At 35.5% G+C, this 17104-nt stretch overlaps 3 protein-coding genes across 3 annotated transcripts; all 3 read right to left on the bottom strand.

The window, feature by feature from the left end:
- Positions 1-3448: 3448 nt before the first annotated feature.
- Positions 3449-17007, bottom strand: LOC123883770. The gene is made up of 7 exons (XM_045932663.1): positions 15800-17007; positions 10784-10855; positions 10607-10686; positions 5455-5732; positions 5229-5373; positions 4741-5136; positions 3449-4656 (listed from the first exon to the last, which is right to left on the bottom strand). Exons 4-7 carry the CDS (start codon positions 5727-5729, stop codon positions 3640-3642), a joined length of 1833 nt encoding a protein of 610 aa, XP_045788619.1. The 5' UTR covers positions 5730-5732; positions 10607-10686; positions 10784-10855; positions 15800-17007; the 3' UTR covers positions 3449-3639.
- Positions 7564-9390, bottom strand: LOC123886615. The gene has a single exon (XM_045935919.1). The coding sequence runs from the start codon at positions 9388-9390 to the stop codon at positions 7564-7566; it is 1827 nt and encodes a 608-aa protein (XP_045791875.1).
- LOC123886613 lies at positions 15812-16620 on the bottom strand. Its single transcript, XM_045935918.1, has 2 exons — positions 16201-16620; positions 15812-16090 (listed from the first exon to the last, which is right to left on the bottom strand). Exons 1-2 carry the CDS (start codon positions 16618-16620, stop codon positions 15812-15814), a joined length of 699 nt encoding a protein of 232 aa, XP_045791874.1.
- Positions 17008-17104: the final 97 nt, after the last annotated feature.

The raw sequence follows: 17104 nt of genomic DNA, 5'->3' as shown, positions 1-17104 counted from the left end.
ATTCTTAAAACATCCGTAGTCGAGTTTTAATGTGAATTGGGATAACATCAAAACATAGAGACTATTATGTTGGTAGACAGATGATCACATCTCACGGATCATAGATAAAGAGTTATCAAGTCTTCACATAGATATAAATATTAAGAGTAATATTTATATCGGATTGACCCACCATGAGAATACTACATAGTATGTTATGAAATGTCATAGGATATTCTCATAGTGATAAGTGGTGTATTCCACCCTTCGACCTGAAACCACTATGTTCCCTAGATGTAGGAGTGTAGTACTTTGTCGCCATTCAAAGCTATCCGTAACAGGATGACTATAAAGTTGGTTGATGGGTATTCCACGAATCATGCTAAGGGACATGAGTGACCTAGATGGAATTTACCCCTCCTACATAACAGGAGATATGTCTATGGGCCCAATATTGAACTTAACAAGGGTGACATACTATGCCTTGTGTTCAATATAGACATAAGGGTAAAAGGGTAATTATACACATGAGTTTTATCACGGAAAGGTTTGTCAGATCACGTGACATTCTTGTGACTTGGGTAACAGTGATGTGTTGCTAGATACCGCTCACTGTTTATAATATTAAGAATAATATTATTGCCAACGTTATAAGAACCTACAGGGTCACACACATAAGGACAGTCGATATGGAAGAAATAAGTAAGACTTATTTTGAGGGTGCGATTAGTGAAAAACGGTTTTGGGCTTAAGAAGACCAAACACCGTTTGGCCTAACTGACCACACAAGAAACTCTATAAATAAGAAGCTTGTGTAGTTCAGTGAGGGTTTGCTTTTCACAATTCGTTTTTCAGAGAAACCTTAAAGCTCTGAAACCCTAACCGCACTTCCTAAGCCTTCATCTTGTAGCAGCTAGCACTGAAAGTTGAAGACCTGTTCGTGTGGACTAGCTAGAGGTGCTGCCGTCGTGTGGTGCTTGTGATCAACGAATAGAAGCAAAGAGTTTGTTGTTTCAATTCATCGAAAGGTATAACGTTTAACCCTGATCATGACCATTCGCAAGGATCCATTGAAGGAAAAATTTTAATTTCCGCTGCGTTTTACACTCTGTTTTAAACACGATTTTCCTTCAGTGGTATCAGAGCCACTTGTGAAACCATGAATCGGTTTCTTATTTTATTACTGTTTTATTAATATGGTTTTGAATCGGTATTAATAATAATAATAACAAGGATTAATAAAATTTGATTGATCGGTTTTAAAATATATATGTGATATATATTTCTGATACGACGCATCGGTGTATGTGATACATTGATCGTGTCATTCATTCGAATGTTTGAGTGATTGACGTTTAATTTGGATGATTGTGAGCGTGAGCTTCGGAACCGTTTATGGTGAAGCATCATATATCCGATCGTTCATCTAGAACTAGCAGTCCTGAAACGTTTTGATGAATGGTGGTTGTATTAGGGTTTATAACAATACAAGTGTTGTGTTGTTATATAAACAGAACATATTGTTCATTGAAAGTTTTAAGTGATTGTCGTGAGCATGGATGATTGTGAGCGTGAGCTTCGGAACCGATAACTGGTGAAGCATCATATATCCAATCGTCTATGATAAACAAAATCCTGAAACGTTTTGATGAATGATTACTGTATTAATTTTGTAACAATACAAGGGTTGTGTTGTTATACAAACAGAGTACGGCTAGGGTTTATATCTGAAGCATCAAGTGTTGGTGCGATTAGGATTCATTGATGAAGTGTTCATCGAAAGTATTTTATTAATTGTATTTTATTGATTGGACTAATGTAATAATAATAAATTGTGTGTTTATTGTTATTAAAGTTGCATGATGAATGGTTATGGCCTTAGTTCTTCTTTTCGTTTTATTTGGGATTTTAAATACGGCCTGCGTGTCGTGCCTCTCTTATATTCTCTTGATGTAATTTCTTTTCTCATCTCACTCCCTCGTATGAACACGAGTTTCTTGTAGTGATGTAATATAAGATTAGCAAATAGGACAGGAAGGACAGCAATGAAGATCTATCTTGGAGAAGTATAGGTCGTTCTTAGATATAGCATAGGTTCTCTCATTGGCTTGAGGGAACAATCACGCTAGGGGCCATAACCATATCATTTTATTATATTATGTATGTTGATGCATGTTATGTATGGAGTGACGTCATTGTATGTAAGCCGTGGTAAGGTGAGATCAAATTAATTATAAAAGCCCTCAAAGGAATTAATATTAAGTTTTATCGCTTTCCAACGAATAGCGCCCTTCAAGATCAATATCGATCAATGTAGGTTTTGCCAACGCGAAGTGCATTGTCAATATTGATAAGTTGCGGTGAGGTAATTTATTTATCCGATCGCTATTTAATGGGTCTAACTTAACTAAAGAAAATATAATAAGATTATATGACTTTAGAAGCAAGTATTGGGTTATTCCATGTGATGGATTAGAATAAGCGTTATTCACCCAATAGAAAGGATATGAGAGTTGTATGAGATACAATTGGAAAGGAGTTTCCTACCTAAATAACTAAGTTTTGTGTAATCAGCCCAACGCTGACTTAAAGCGAAGTGAAATATGGATCTCATTCTCATTAGAAAATCTTCCAACGGGATTTTCCGAATCAAATGTCGAGGGTCATTTGTTTTGAGTAAAATAGTGAGAGTACATGTTTAATTAAAGGCCTAATTAAATGTGTATTAAAATTGTTCAATACTTATATTTTCACTTTTATAAATGTAGATCACCATGTCAAACACCAATACTTCAAACAACATTTTGCGAAGCATCACTACAAGAAAAACGCCTTTTATTGGCGGCCAAAAACCGCCAGAAACTGCTAATTTAGTGGCGGTTTACTGGCGGCCACGATGCGCCAGTAAATAAGGCGACGGTAACGTTACTGGCGGCCAAAGCCGTCGAAAACCGAGCTGACGAGACTTACTGGCGGCCCAGACCGCCACTAAGTAACAACGGTCAATTCAAAGACCAAAGAAGTTACTGGCGGCCTTGACCGCCGCAAAGTTTAGTGTCAGAAGGTCAGTTTCTTTTGCAGGTTGCGTCAGCCATACTGGCGGCTAGGACCGCCACTAAACTTGCCCAGATTTTGACCATTTAGCGACGGTTTGGACCGCCACTACAGCCTTTTCAAATTTTTTTTAAAAAACGTTTTTAATTAATTATTTTTTAAAAAAAAAAACCTTTTTTTTAAATATTAATTTCTTTAAAAAAACATTTTAATTTATTTAAATATAAAATTTAATAATTAATTATTTTGTTTTAAAAAAACATTTTTTTAAAATATTAATTGCTTTAAAAAAACATTTTAATTTATTTAAATATAAAATTTAATATTTTTAATAATTTTATTTATATTTATTTAAAAAAAACTTTTTTTATTTAATATAAAAATAAGACAGAATTATTTAAAATATTAATAGTTAAACATAAATTAAAAATTCAATAATAAACGACGAAATACGATAATTGTCATACAACACAAACAAAATACCCAATAAATGTCATAGGTTACAAACCAAATACGATAATATTGTCTTAAATTACTTCCACAAATAAAACTACTAAAATGATTAATACGACAACACAAATGAACACAAATGGACACAAATGGAGGTTATGCATTTTGACTGTTTCCCCTTCCTCTTCTTCCGGCACTTGTTCTTCCACCGCTTCCTCTTCCCACGATTGCCCTTCCGGCGCTTGCCCTACCGCCGCCCATAGACATTTCAGATGAAGAACCTACCCCTCTGCCTTGACTATTTCCACCACTATGGACAAGTGGACTTATTATGCCACCTTGATTCATAGAAGTGGAATCATGAACTGTGAAATCGGGAATTTCCAAGTCTCCAAGCATTGCCTGCCCCTGCTGCCCAAGCATCCCTTGCAATAAAGGGTTATTTTGGAGACCTGTAAAGAAATTCTCATCCGGGTCAGAGGATACGTTCAAATCAACTTCACCGGGTCGATACCCCTCCTCTTCCGTCGGGTCCTCATGAAGACTTCCCGATTGGTAGGACGACTGTGAGTTCCTTCCAACGTTCTGAATCTGTTGAACTGCATAGTTCACACCTGTCATATAATTGAAATTGTTGGAATTTTGCTGACGTTGTGATTGATTAGGACGCTGCTGCTGCTGCTGAAGTTGTTGCTGAAATTGCTGCTGCTGAAATGGTTGCTGCTGAAATTGCTGCTGCTGAAATGGTTGCTGCTGAAATGGTTGCTGCTGAAACTGTTGCTGGTTTGATTGTCCTGGTATCCCGCTAGAGAGTTCTGCCCTGAGCTGTGTCATCATCTCTTCTCTCATAGAAGCAATTGACTGTTGTTGTTCTGCTCTTAATTGTTGTTCCAATTCCTCAATACTTTCCACACGTTGAGATCGACCGGTAGGCATGGTGGCAGTACTGTCATAAGAGTCGCTCATATTATCCATCATATATCCTCTTGTCGTCCTCTGAACGAGCGAAGACGTACTACCCTGACCAACGATACAACCTTTATACTTTCCCCCGGAAAACTCCACAAATTTGTCCAATATCATATTCTGTAGCTCTACATCAGTTTTCCGCAAAGCAAGTGGAAGGGCAGCCTCGGTAGCTTTGAGTTCCTCGATGTATACCTTAATCATATCCTTCAAATATAAAATTATACCAATTAATTGAATTATACAAAATAACCAATTATTTATTAATTAAAAAAATATATATATACTCACATTTGCCCTTTGAGCCTTTACAGTATCCCAAGTACCATCTGGTTTCATATGCAGCATTACATTCATTTGGCATAAAGTCGGTGGACGACCAAATTGCCGAGTGAACCTTATGCGCAAGGTAGAAGCAGATGTAGAACCACCAGTGTGTACACTCAAATTAGACCCAACTCTGTTTTGTTTGTTTCTGTTGCACTTCGCCATGTAAGCTGGAGTACTCCATCTACGTTTCAACTCTGTCCATACATCCCCCGGGCCAATCCAAGCTGGAGGCTCCTTGTTCTCATAAAACAATGTTCGTGCATCTCCAAGCAAGGTGGACAAGCGCTTTGAGCACTTGTGATCGAAAATAGTAATCATCGTCTTCTCATTAATATCCCTAAACCAAGTGCATTTCATCTACATATATATGAAACAAAATTGATTAGTCCATTTCATATAAAAAAAATTAGTTATAATTAACTATTGTTATGATAAAAATATAATATTACTTTGAAAGCCTTCCAAAATCTGTCCCACACTTGCTCTTGACCAATTTTAGCCTTCTTAATCTCTCCCCACGTGAGCCATGGTTCCTGGTAGTTTCCTTGAAGTATGAAACTAATGGCGGCTGAAGTTGCTTTTTGTGGTTGAAAACTGCAAAAAATATATTGTCATCATAAATGCCAGTGTATTATAAATATTGTCATTATAAACTGCATAAAAAAAAATACTTACTCAGTTCCGTGTGGTGTAATAATGATTCGGTCATGCCGATCAACCAAAATACGATCTTTCGGATCCATAAGGTCTTCCACATTGATCTCGTCATCCTCATGGTCAATTCCATCGTCCACTTGTTCTTCTTGTTGGTCCCCTTCTCCAGGAACGGTAGTTGGCACTGGTACAAGATTCGAGTGATAAACAACTTTGCGGACAAGATCACGGTTGGAACGATTGTTTCGTGCAAGGCTCCTTAGTTGCTCAACAGATATTCCGTCTAAATCATCCATGATCTTCTCACAAATATTTACAATGATACGACAAAATATGAAATGTTATATTCCAAAAACATAGATGATATATGAAACACTAATAGTGATAAATATTATTATAAAACATAGTACTTGATACATTCTAAAACATTGATAGTCATAAATATTAAAAAAATAACATAGTACTTGATACATTATAAAACACTGATAGTCATAAATATTACAAAAACATAATTAATTATTGTCATCCCAATCTGATAAATCTTCATCATCGTCTTGACCCTCATCTTCTTCGCGATCATCATCTTCATCAACATCACCATCCTCGGGTACTTCTTCTGCTTCTCCTTCGTCGACCCAAAGACGACTAAAAGATTCAACTTCAATCACTTCATCTACATTGGCCATCTCATCAACCTGATATGGTTCCTCCTCTTCTTCTATTCCATCTTTTTCAATTCGACCCCTCGGTTTTGTCGTTATAGCGGCACACCAACCGTTTTTGTCAGTTTTTGTTGCTGGATAAGGGACATAGTAAACTTGCCTGACATTTTGTGCTATGGCAAAAGGATCAAACGGTTGATATCTCCTATTCATTTTTATGTCCACAGTGTTAGTCTTTGTATTATACTTCGTACCTCTGCTTGATGGATCGAACCATCTACAATAAAACAAGACTACTGCTTTCTTGTAATCAAGATAGTTGTATGATATTTCAATTATGTTCTCAATCACACCGTAAAAATCATCTTCACCATTTTCAGTCACACCTTTCATACACACACCACTGTTTACTGTTTCCTTTCCTTCGGTCCAACCATGAGTATGAAATTTGTAACCGTTGACAAAGTAGGTGTGCCATTGTTTTACATTTGACACCGGGCCATCAGATAAGTTTCTCAAGTGTTGTATCATAGGGGTTGATTCTTGATGATACATGTGAAGTCGAAACCAATTTGGGAAAAGTTCATGTATCTTAGAGGAAGATTGTTCCGGAGGTATCGCCTCAGATGTCAAAAATGCCTCTAAATAGGGCTGAACTTCAGTGCAGTTAATCAACACGTGAACATGTGCTGATTTTAAAACTCGTTCGCCTGGAAAACAAACTTTCTCATAACCAGATTGACGGCCAGGCAAGTTGAATACCGATAGGGTTAATGGGTGAACAAAACTTTCACTACCGGTTTCGTTCCTACCATGTCTTCCTGACAATGAGTCTTTGAAGTAATGAGAACAAAAGTGGATTGTTTCCCGATGTAAGTAACATGCAACAATTGAGCCTTCAACTTTAGCTTTATTTTTCACTGAACGTTTTGAATCCCCCATAAACCTTTCAAACGGGTACATCCACCTATATTGAACAGGTCCCCCAAGTCTAGCTTCATATGCAAGATGCACAACATGTTCCATAGAATCAAAGAATCCAGGAGGAAGTATTCTCTCCAACTTACATAATATCATTGGAATGTCATTTTCCATCTTCACCAAATCATCTTCTCTTAGTGTTGTTGAACACAAATTCTTGAAAAATTGACTAATTTCAACTAGGGGATTCAATACATGTGGTGGTAAAGAACTAAAGGCAATTGGAATTAAAGATTGCAAAAAAACATGACAATCATGACTCTTCATACCACGCATTTTTCCATTCTCAACATCTGCACATCTTGCCAAATTTGATGAATAACCATCTGGCATCTTGAGATCTTTTACCCATCGACAAACTGATTTTGCTTCCTCAACAGATAAAGTGTAGTTCGCACGGGGTTTTAGGAATTTTCCATTGGATGTCTCTATCAACAACAGGTCATCACGTTTGCAATACAACCCAACGTCTCTTCTAGCTTTATCATTATCTTTTGTTTTTTCCCTTGACATTCATTACAGTGTTGAAAATATTTTCAAATACATTTTTTTCAACATGCATAACATCAAGGTTGTGACGTAGAAGGTTGTCTTTCCAATACGGAAGATCCCAAAAGATACTCCTTTTTGTCCAATTGTGAGTGTGCCCGTAACCTCTCGGTTTTGAAATAACACCACCTACTATTTGTACGTTTGGCTTATCTTTCACTTTGTCCCAAACTTGCTCTGATGTTAAATATCGAGGTGGGAGTCTAGTTTCAATTTCATCCTTAAGAAATGCATTTTTATTTTTTCGAAATGGATGATCAAGAGGAAGGAATCTCCTATGACAATCAAACCACGTAGCTTTCCCACCATTATGTATCGTAAAAGCTTTGGTGTCCATCATGCAAATAGGACATGCCAATTTACCATGTGTCCCCCATCCAGACAACATCCCATAAGCGGGAAAATCATTGATGGTCCACATCAAAGCTGCCTTCATGGTGAAATTTTGTTTTCGACTGATATCATATGTCACAACACCTTCCCACAACCTCTTCAAATCATCAATCAAAGGCTGCAAATAGATATCAATACCAACAGTTGGACTAGATGGCCCAGGTATTACAGCAGCTAAAAACATGTAAGGTTTTGACATACACATTTCGGGTGGAAGATTGTACGGGGTGACAATAACAGGCCAACATGAATATGGAGTAGCTGATACTTGAGTATACGGGGTAAATCCATCAGAACATAATCCTAATCGTACATTTCGTGGCTCTGAAGCAAAATCAGGATTAACTTGATCAAAATGCTTCCATGCAAGACCATCAGAAGGATGTCGCAACTCACCCGACCTTTGTCTTTGTTCATAATTTTCAGAGTGCCATGTCATTTTTGTGGCAGTTTGCAATGATGCATACAACCTCTGCAACCTTGATACTATGGGTAAATAGAACATTGTCTTTCTTGGTACTGGCTTTCTACTACTTGACCTCGAATTTTTTGTTTGACGGTATCTTGGTTCTTCACAAAATTTACATTCAAGTAAATCACCGTCACTAACACCAAATTCATTGGTATAAAATATCATACAACCGTTAACACAACAGTCAATTCTCTTCACTCCTAGTCCTAGCTTTGACACTAGCTGCTTTGCCTCATAATAACTTCGCGGCAAATCACCGCGAGCGAAGATGGGTGTCGTATCCAGCACTAGTTTCGCGATCAAGTCCATAGCTAATTCTGGAACAAGATATTGAGACTTCAGACCCAAAAGTCTAACACAAACTGTTAACTTCGAGTCTGTAGAACCTTCAAACAACGGTACGTTGGTCTCTTTTAAAAGATCAAAAAATCTCTGAGCTTCGGCATTCGGCTCTTCATCTCCTTCATATTCATCTTCAAACTCGTTCACCACATTGTACCCAAGACCATCACTTATCATATTGTTCATCATGTTGAACGGGTAATGCTGATAATCTTGTGAAGGTAATTCCGCCGGGTAATTATGTTGATAATTTTGTGAAGGTAAAACAGTATTGCTTGACGAAGCACCTTGCTCCGATGTAAAGGATTCACCATGACTTGTCCAAACCCAATAATTCGGCTGAAATCCTTTAGTATGTAAATGAAACTTAATTTCATCTACGCTGCAAATACGTCTACATTGACAGACCGCACAAGGACACCTAATTCCCCCTTCCCTAATAACAACGGGCTTTTGTTTTACTGCATCAATAAACAACTGAACCCCAAGTTTAAAAACGTCTTTAACATGCCCTCTTTTCCCATCTTCATAACGATCATACATCCATCTACGATCCATGTCTGGATAAATATACAATATCAACACGACTATTTATATTATAGATATATTTCATATTAATTAGATCTACAATTAGGGGGTATCGACTTCCATGCATGTATAATCATTTATTTATATAAACATTTTTTTATTGGATTAAAAAATTAAATTGTTATTTATAAGTATTTTGTTTATTAAACATAATCATTTATTATTTTAAAAAACCATGTAACATTTATTTATTAAAAAAAAATTGAAACAGAATTATTATATGACTTTAAAAAAACTCAATTAAAAAATACATTAACTATATGACATGCATTTATTTATATATAAAACATAATTATTTTTTTATTTAAATGAAAAATTTAATTGTTTTAAGTATTTTGTTTAATTATCAATTAAAAAATACATTAACTATATGATATATATTTATTTCATTAATATATAAAACCTAATTATTTATTTATTTTAAATTACATTTTTTTATTATTTAAATGAAAAATTTAATTGTTTTAAGTATTTTGTTTAATTAACAATTAAAAAGTACATTAACTATATGACATGCATTTATTTATATATAAAACATAATTATTTTTTATTTAAATGAAAAATTTAATTGTTTTAAGTATTTTGTTTAATTATCAATTAAAAAATACATTAACTATATGATATGTATTTATTTCATTAATATATAAAACCTAATTATTTATTTATTTTAAATTACGTTTTTTTTTATTTAAATGAAAAATTTAATTGTTTTAAGTATTTTGTTTAATTAACAATTAAAAAGTACATTAACTATATATGACATGCATTTATTTCGTTAATATATAAAACAGAATTATTATTTTTTTTAAAAAAAACGTTTTTTATTTAAATAAAAAATTAAATTGTTAGTATTTCGTTTATTAATTAATAAAACGTTATTATTTATTATTTTTAACACTTTTTTTTTAAATAAAAATTAAAACATAATTATCATTTTACATGCATGTGGTTAAGTTAAATATTAATAACTATTTTTCTTTTTACACGATCTAATAATTTTGTTAACAAAAATTAAAAATATAACTTTTAAACATCACATTAAACATATAACCGGCGAGAATAACTTTAAAAAAAAATCACATTAAACATGTTAACCAACAATATATTTTAATAATAACAAAAAAAATACTAACTTTAAAAAATCACACAAACATATATATTATACAAACCAAATAATATTACTTACTTGTTGTGCCGGGTAGTGTCTGACTTGGAGTTATTTAAACTAAGCTCCCAACCACGACAACGGACGAACCAACCATGAATCTTTAAATAAAAAAGAGAAAAACAACTATTAATAAAAATATATATAAACATTACAAAACAACTCATAAAGTTTTTTTAAGAAAAAAATTGAACTTACATTTTTATGCTGAGGAAGAGTAGTGTCTACATTATACTCCTATGTACAAATCGCCAGACAAAATAACACTTGCTACAATAAAATTTAAAAACTAACTATTAGCATAAACACAATTTATCATATCAATATAAACATCAAATATTAAACTTGCATGAATATTAGAGAAATACTTACCAAAATGAAGAAAAACAAGAGTGAAATGATAAAAAGTTGGAGAATTTTTAGAGTTAAGAATTTTTAGAGAGATGTTGGAGAAATTTTAGATAGAGAAAGGATTGTAGGAAATGAGAGTTGTGAAGTGAAGGAAGATATATATAGAGGGGGATAAAATTCGTGAAAATCTGTTCTTGGAGCTTATTGGCGGTCAAAGCCGCCACTAAGTCCAACGGTTATATTTTTTTTCAATTTCCAACCACTTTGCGGCGGCCCAGGCCGCCATTAATTTCTGGGCAAGTTTCAAGAACATTACCGGCGGTCAGAACCGCCACTAAGTCCTCCAACGGTTATATTTTTTTTCAATTTCCAACCACTTTGCGGCGGCCCAGGCCGCCATTAATTTCTGGGCAAGTTTCAAGAACATTACCGGCGGTCAAAACCGCCACTAAGTCCTCCAACGGTTATATTTTTAAATTACCAACACTTTGTGGCGGCCTAGGCCGCCAGTAAGGTCTGAGGCACCATTTTTTTTTTTTTTAAATATTCTTGGTTAGTTAGTGGCGGCCTGGACCGCCGGTAATGTCCAAGACAATTACTGACGGCCAGGACCGCCAATAAATTCAAATTTTCGTATTTAAATATTAATTGATAAGTTTGTGGCGGTTTTGGTTGATTATTGGGGGCTTAGGCCGCCAGTAAGCTACTGAGGGCCAAAACCGCCAGTAAATTTCGCCGGTAAATGAGTATTTTCTTGTAGTGCATTCTTGACAAAGAGAAATTGTCTGGGACAAATTTTCTTGATTGGCATCGTAACTTGAGGATAGTCCTCATGCACGAGAAAAAGCTGTATGCTATTGAGGAACCCCAACCTAACCCTGAGGATGAACCTGCGGCCAATGCTCCTAAGGCTCAAAGGGATGCTTATCAGAAGCGTCTTGATGATGCCATGGATGCAAAGTGCCTCATGCTGGCTACCATGACCTCTGAGCTTCAGAAGCAACATGAGGACATGAATGCGTTCGATATGATCGAACACTTGAAGACGCTCTACCAAGAGCAAGCCAGGATTGAGAGGTTTGAAGTTTCCAAAGCCCTGTTTTCAGCCAAGCTATCTGAAGGATCTCTAGTAAGTCCACATGTGCTCAAGATGATTGGGTACGTGGGGAACTTAGAAAAATTGGGATTTCCACTTGGAAATGAGCTTGCAACTGATCTGATCCTGCAATCGTTGCCGGAGAGTTTTAATCAGTTTGTTCTGAACTTCACCATGTCGGACATGGAGAAGACTTTGCCACAACTGCTAGGCATGTTGAGGCAAGCTGAGCAGAACATGAAAACAAAAGGGAAGTCCAACCATGTTCTTATGATTGGCAATGGAAACAAAGGGAAGGGCAACAAAGGGAAGGGAGTCAAAGGGAAGGGCAAGGAAGTTGCCAAACCCAAACCTACCCCTAAAGCTTTGAAGCCCACTGGGGAGTTGCAAAGGAGGGTAGGTGCTTCCACTGTAACAAGACTGGACATTGGAAGAGGAACTGCCCAAAATACCTGGAAGATAAAAAGAATGGAGTAGAGAGCTCCAATTCAGCAGGTATCTTTGTTATTGAAATTAATTTATCTACTTCTTCTACATGGGTATTAGATACCGGATGTGGTTCTCACATTTGTACTAATGTGCAGGGGCTGCAAAGGAGTAGAGGATTGGCTAAAGGTGAAGTCGACCTACGAGTGGGAAATGGAGCAAGAGTTGCCGCATTAGCTGTAGGAGTTTTTAATTTGACTTTACCTTCTGGTTTAATAATACAGTTAGAGAACTGTTTTTATGTACCTGCCATTAGCAGGAATATTATTTCTGTTTCTTGTTTGGATAAACTTGGCTTTTCATTTATAATAAAGAACAATTGTTGCTCCATTTATTTAAATGATATCTTTTATGCCACAGCACAAATGAGTAATGGATTATATATTCTTGATCTTGAAATGCCAATATATAACATTGATACAAAAAGGATTAAACCAAATGAGTTAAATCCTACATACCTTTGGCACTGTCGTTTAGGCCATATAAATGAGAAACGCATTTCCAAGCTCCATAAAGATGGGCTCTTGGATTCATTTGATTATGAATCTTTTGAAACATGCAGATCTTGCTTATTGGGAAAAATGACAAAGACCTCATTCACTGGTAAAAGTGAAAGGGCAAGTGATCTCTTGGCTCTCATACATACTGATGTATGTGGACCATTGAACACACATGCTAGAGGAGGTTTTCAATACTTCGTCACATTTACTGATGACTACAGTAGATATGGATATGTGTATCTAATGAAGCATAAATCCGAATCCTTTGAAAAGTTCAAAGAATTTAAAAATGAAGTACAAAACCAACTAGGAAAGAAAATCAAAATCCTTCGATCAGATCGAGGAGGTGAGTATTTAAGCCTAGAGTTTGATGACCATCTAAAAGAGTGTGGGATCTTATCCCAACTCACTCCTCCTGGAACACCACAATGGAATGGTGTGTCTGAGAGAAGAAACCGAACCTTGTTGGACATGGTGCGGTCTATATATGAAAATTAACAAACAGATGCAATACCCATCTTAGACCATTTAGCACCGTCGTTTAACACTTAAATAATGAAGCTCAATGTTAAGCATTCATTTCACAGAAATGATAAATCCAAGCCATTCAGAAAGAATATAATTTGTGATCCCTATGTTACCTTGATCAAAACCATTCTTCCAACGATATTAAAATATTCCTACTCCTATGTACGTGAAAACACGTAACCTATATAGTTCAAGTTAGCACTAACAGAAATATAAAATCATTCCAACTTTGCAGTTTAAGGAGTTGGTCAATTTGAAAATTAGAACCCTCTTCATTATGTTGGTTTGGACTTCAATTGGTATAAACCACTTCCTCTGGTTGGACATGACATACTTGGTAGCTATATCTCCAACTCCAACCTTGTTCTTCGTGTGAGTTTGGTGAAAGAAATAAACATCTAGACTGTTGCTGCCGAAGGCAAAGAAACTTGTGAATCAAATCTATATGTAGCCTCTACTGCATTTTTTTTTGTCAGTTTTCAAACAACCATTTACATACAATCAAGGACCATATAGCAAATTTTGAAAGTACGTGAACTCTACTTGATGGCACTAGCAGACATAGCTATATCCCTTTTATTTGAACGTACTTGTTAAGAGTCCCACATCGGTTGAGAGGGGGTGTGTTAAGAGTCCCATATCGGTTGAGAGATGGCCTTACTAAGTGTTTATATACTAGAGGCAATCCTCACCTTACAAGCCGGTTTTGTAAGGATGAGTTAGGCCCAATACTCATTTCTAAGATGGTATCAGAGCCTCTCTACGATCCGTTGGGCCACCTGTTATCAGGTTTCCGCTATCGGGCCACCTACCGTTTATATCCACGCACCAAGCCTAATAGTGCTGGGCGTGAGGGGGTGTGTTAAGAGTCCCACATCGGTTGAGAGGGGGTGTGTTAAGAGTCCCACATCGGTTGAGAGATGGCCTTACTAAGTGTTTATATACTAGAGACAATCCTCACCTTACAAGCCGGTTTTGTAAGGATGAGTTAGGCCCAATACTCATTTCTAAGAGTACTTATCTAGTTTTTTTTTTGAACAAACGTACTTATCTAGTTGTATTGAGCTTCATAATAATACTATATAAATTTTCATTCAACTTCAATGAAAGTATATCATGTCGATGCTCTTACAGCAAAAAAGAGTACATCACTCCTCAAAACATACAAAAGACATTAAAAAGTTAATCTAAAACAGAAGTTAAATCTACAAACAAACAAAAAAAATCAAATAACTCAGCTCCATAAAAAGAATACATCACTCCACTAATGAGTTTATAAGTAAGGCTACTAAGGCACATAAAAAAGATAATCAGAACAAATCAAATTGCCTCAAATAAAATGAAACATTTCAATTATTGTTTTCTTTATTTTTCCTTATCCTATCCGATTAAAAGTGCATATCATACTTTTCTTTATTTATGTACCTAAAAAAAATCTCCTTTACAGAGTAAAAAGAACAGAAGTACATAAGCAAAAACAGGATTTAAGACATTGGTTTACAGTTTACTGTCCACAACAGGATTAAATAGCCATTAACTGCTTCCAGAAAATATTATACGAGGTTAGGCATGTCCATTTTTGACATGAGACAATATCCGAAAGTGGTTATATAAAATAGTTCCTTAAACTTCCTTTTTTTTTGGACACATTATAGTTCCTTAAACTTAAAATCTTAATTACACCTGAAAGTAAGTTCTGTTGTTCAGTAAATGATTAGTCATATAAAATACAGAACATGGTCAAAATGCCAATGCCAATTAATCAAAATATTACCTATGAACTGTGGTATTTAAATGTGACTCTACCATAATTACAACCTTAATATTGAGTTTTGGGAGCTCTTTGTACCACAAACATTATTACAAGTGCATAAATCCACAATTATTGGCATTTTTGGTATATGCAAATTAACTACAATTGCAGCTGCAACCTAGTCCTTTATAGCTTAATTTAGGTCACGGATTATTGGACTATACAAAACATGGATAGAGAAATGACACTGTCACAAAAATGTATTCCATGCAAGAAAACATATCAATCAGGAATATGCAAGAAAAATGTAGTACATGTATTACTGGAAAATTATTAGGTATTATACTCAAACTGATAATATAAATCATGAATTTGAAAACATATCAATCAAAATAAAAATAAAAATGCTTCTGAGTACGAAAGAGAAACAACCACGGTCCGCACAAAAAGCATTCAAATCGAATAAGGAACACGATAACAAATTAAGGCTAGAAGAATACCTTAAAATGTGTTCATGACATGTCAGTTTTGCCCTCCCTGGTGTGTGCAAGAGTCAGTTTTTCTTCATAAAGCTTTAATAGATAAGATGACTGCTCCTTAAAACGCATTATAAACCTATCAAGAAACATCTTATCATACAGTTTAAATGGATAAGTTAAGCTTGCATCCTTTTTTCGCAAACCTTTCTTCAGCAGAAATTGCACAACCGAGGCCCTTGGAATGATCCTTTTTTCCAAACTAATTGAAAAAGTTGATGGTCCTTTTGCAAATGCAAGCACATCCCAACCCATCTGATTGACCCAAAAGCCCATCACTGAAATAATTTTATCAATGGATGTTAATATACAGTGAGGGTGCCTTCTAAATGCTTCTATCACAGGTTTGGTTTCCAATGCAATACCAAAGGTTGTTTTTGAAGGATTAAACCCAAATCCTTCATTTCCTCCACTAACTTCATCATCAAACGTTTATTGGTATTCAATGATCGAGATGGCGTCCGAAACAATCTTGCAATGCTTGAATCTGTAACTCCATTATTAATCAGCATTGTGATGTTTTGTGACACAAGATGGTCACTAAGTAAAGATGGATTATGAACTACACCAGCAATAATGTCCTTGTCTGATTGCACAAATCTATAAAACAATTCATAGGTTGGGATTATATGATTCTCCAAGCTTGGAGATAGGACCATAGGGTGCTTACTGACAAGGTTAACAATGTCAGATTTAGAAGCACCTTTGGAGAGGAAAAATTGAAACTTTGGGATGAGCCTTAAGGAGGGGTTGCAGCAAAGTAGCCATGGTGCTTTGGGAATCATATAACTTAATTGGGTTTTTGAGAAACCATTGTTTCTAAAGAAGTTAAGAACTAAATCAGGGTTTTGGGCAGTCTTGAAACGAACCCTGTGACTTGAGCAGAGTTTGGAAGCAAATTGTGGGGAAAAGGAAAACCCAAAATTGTTGATGAGGTAGGAGATTGCAAAAGATGAAGTGTTGGTGCAAAAATGCAGAGAAAAGGGTAATGGGTAGTGATTGATAAGAGGGAAAGTTAAGTGCTTGAGATAGAGAAAAGGTTTATGACGAAGTGTGGTGAACATTTGAAAAGCTTTTGATTTGATTTGAAGTGGAAAAAATGGAGAAAAGGGTTTTGGAATGTGAAATATGAAAAGGATGAAGATGGCCAAGTTGTTGATTCAGTGGGTGATAATGAAGTTTTCTCTTTAGGCCCCCCACGTTTCTTTTATACCCCCTTACTTACGTTTTTGCCCCTGTACGGTGTTTCGGGTTATACGAATCGAACTT

This window comes from Trifolium pratense, linkage group LG5, assembly GCF_020283565.1.
Source record: "Trifolium pratense cultivar HEN17-A07 linkage group LG5, ARS_RC_1.1, whole genome shotgun sequence".
NCBI classification, from domain to species: Eukaryota; Viridiplantae; Streptophyta; class Magnoliopsida; order Fabales; family Fabaceae; genus Trifolium; species Trifolium pratense.
The sequence above is the reverse complement of the archived record's forward strand: the minus strand, read 5'-3'. Positions and strand labels throughout refer to the sequence as shown.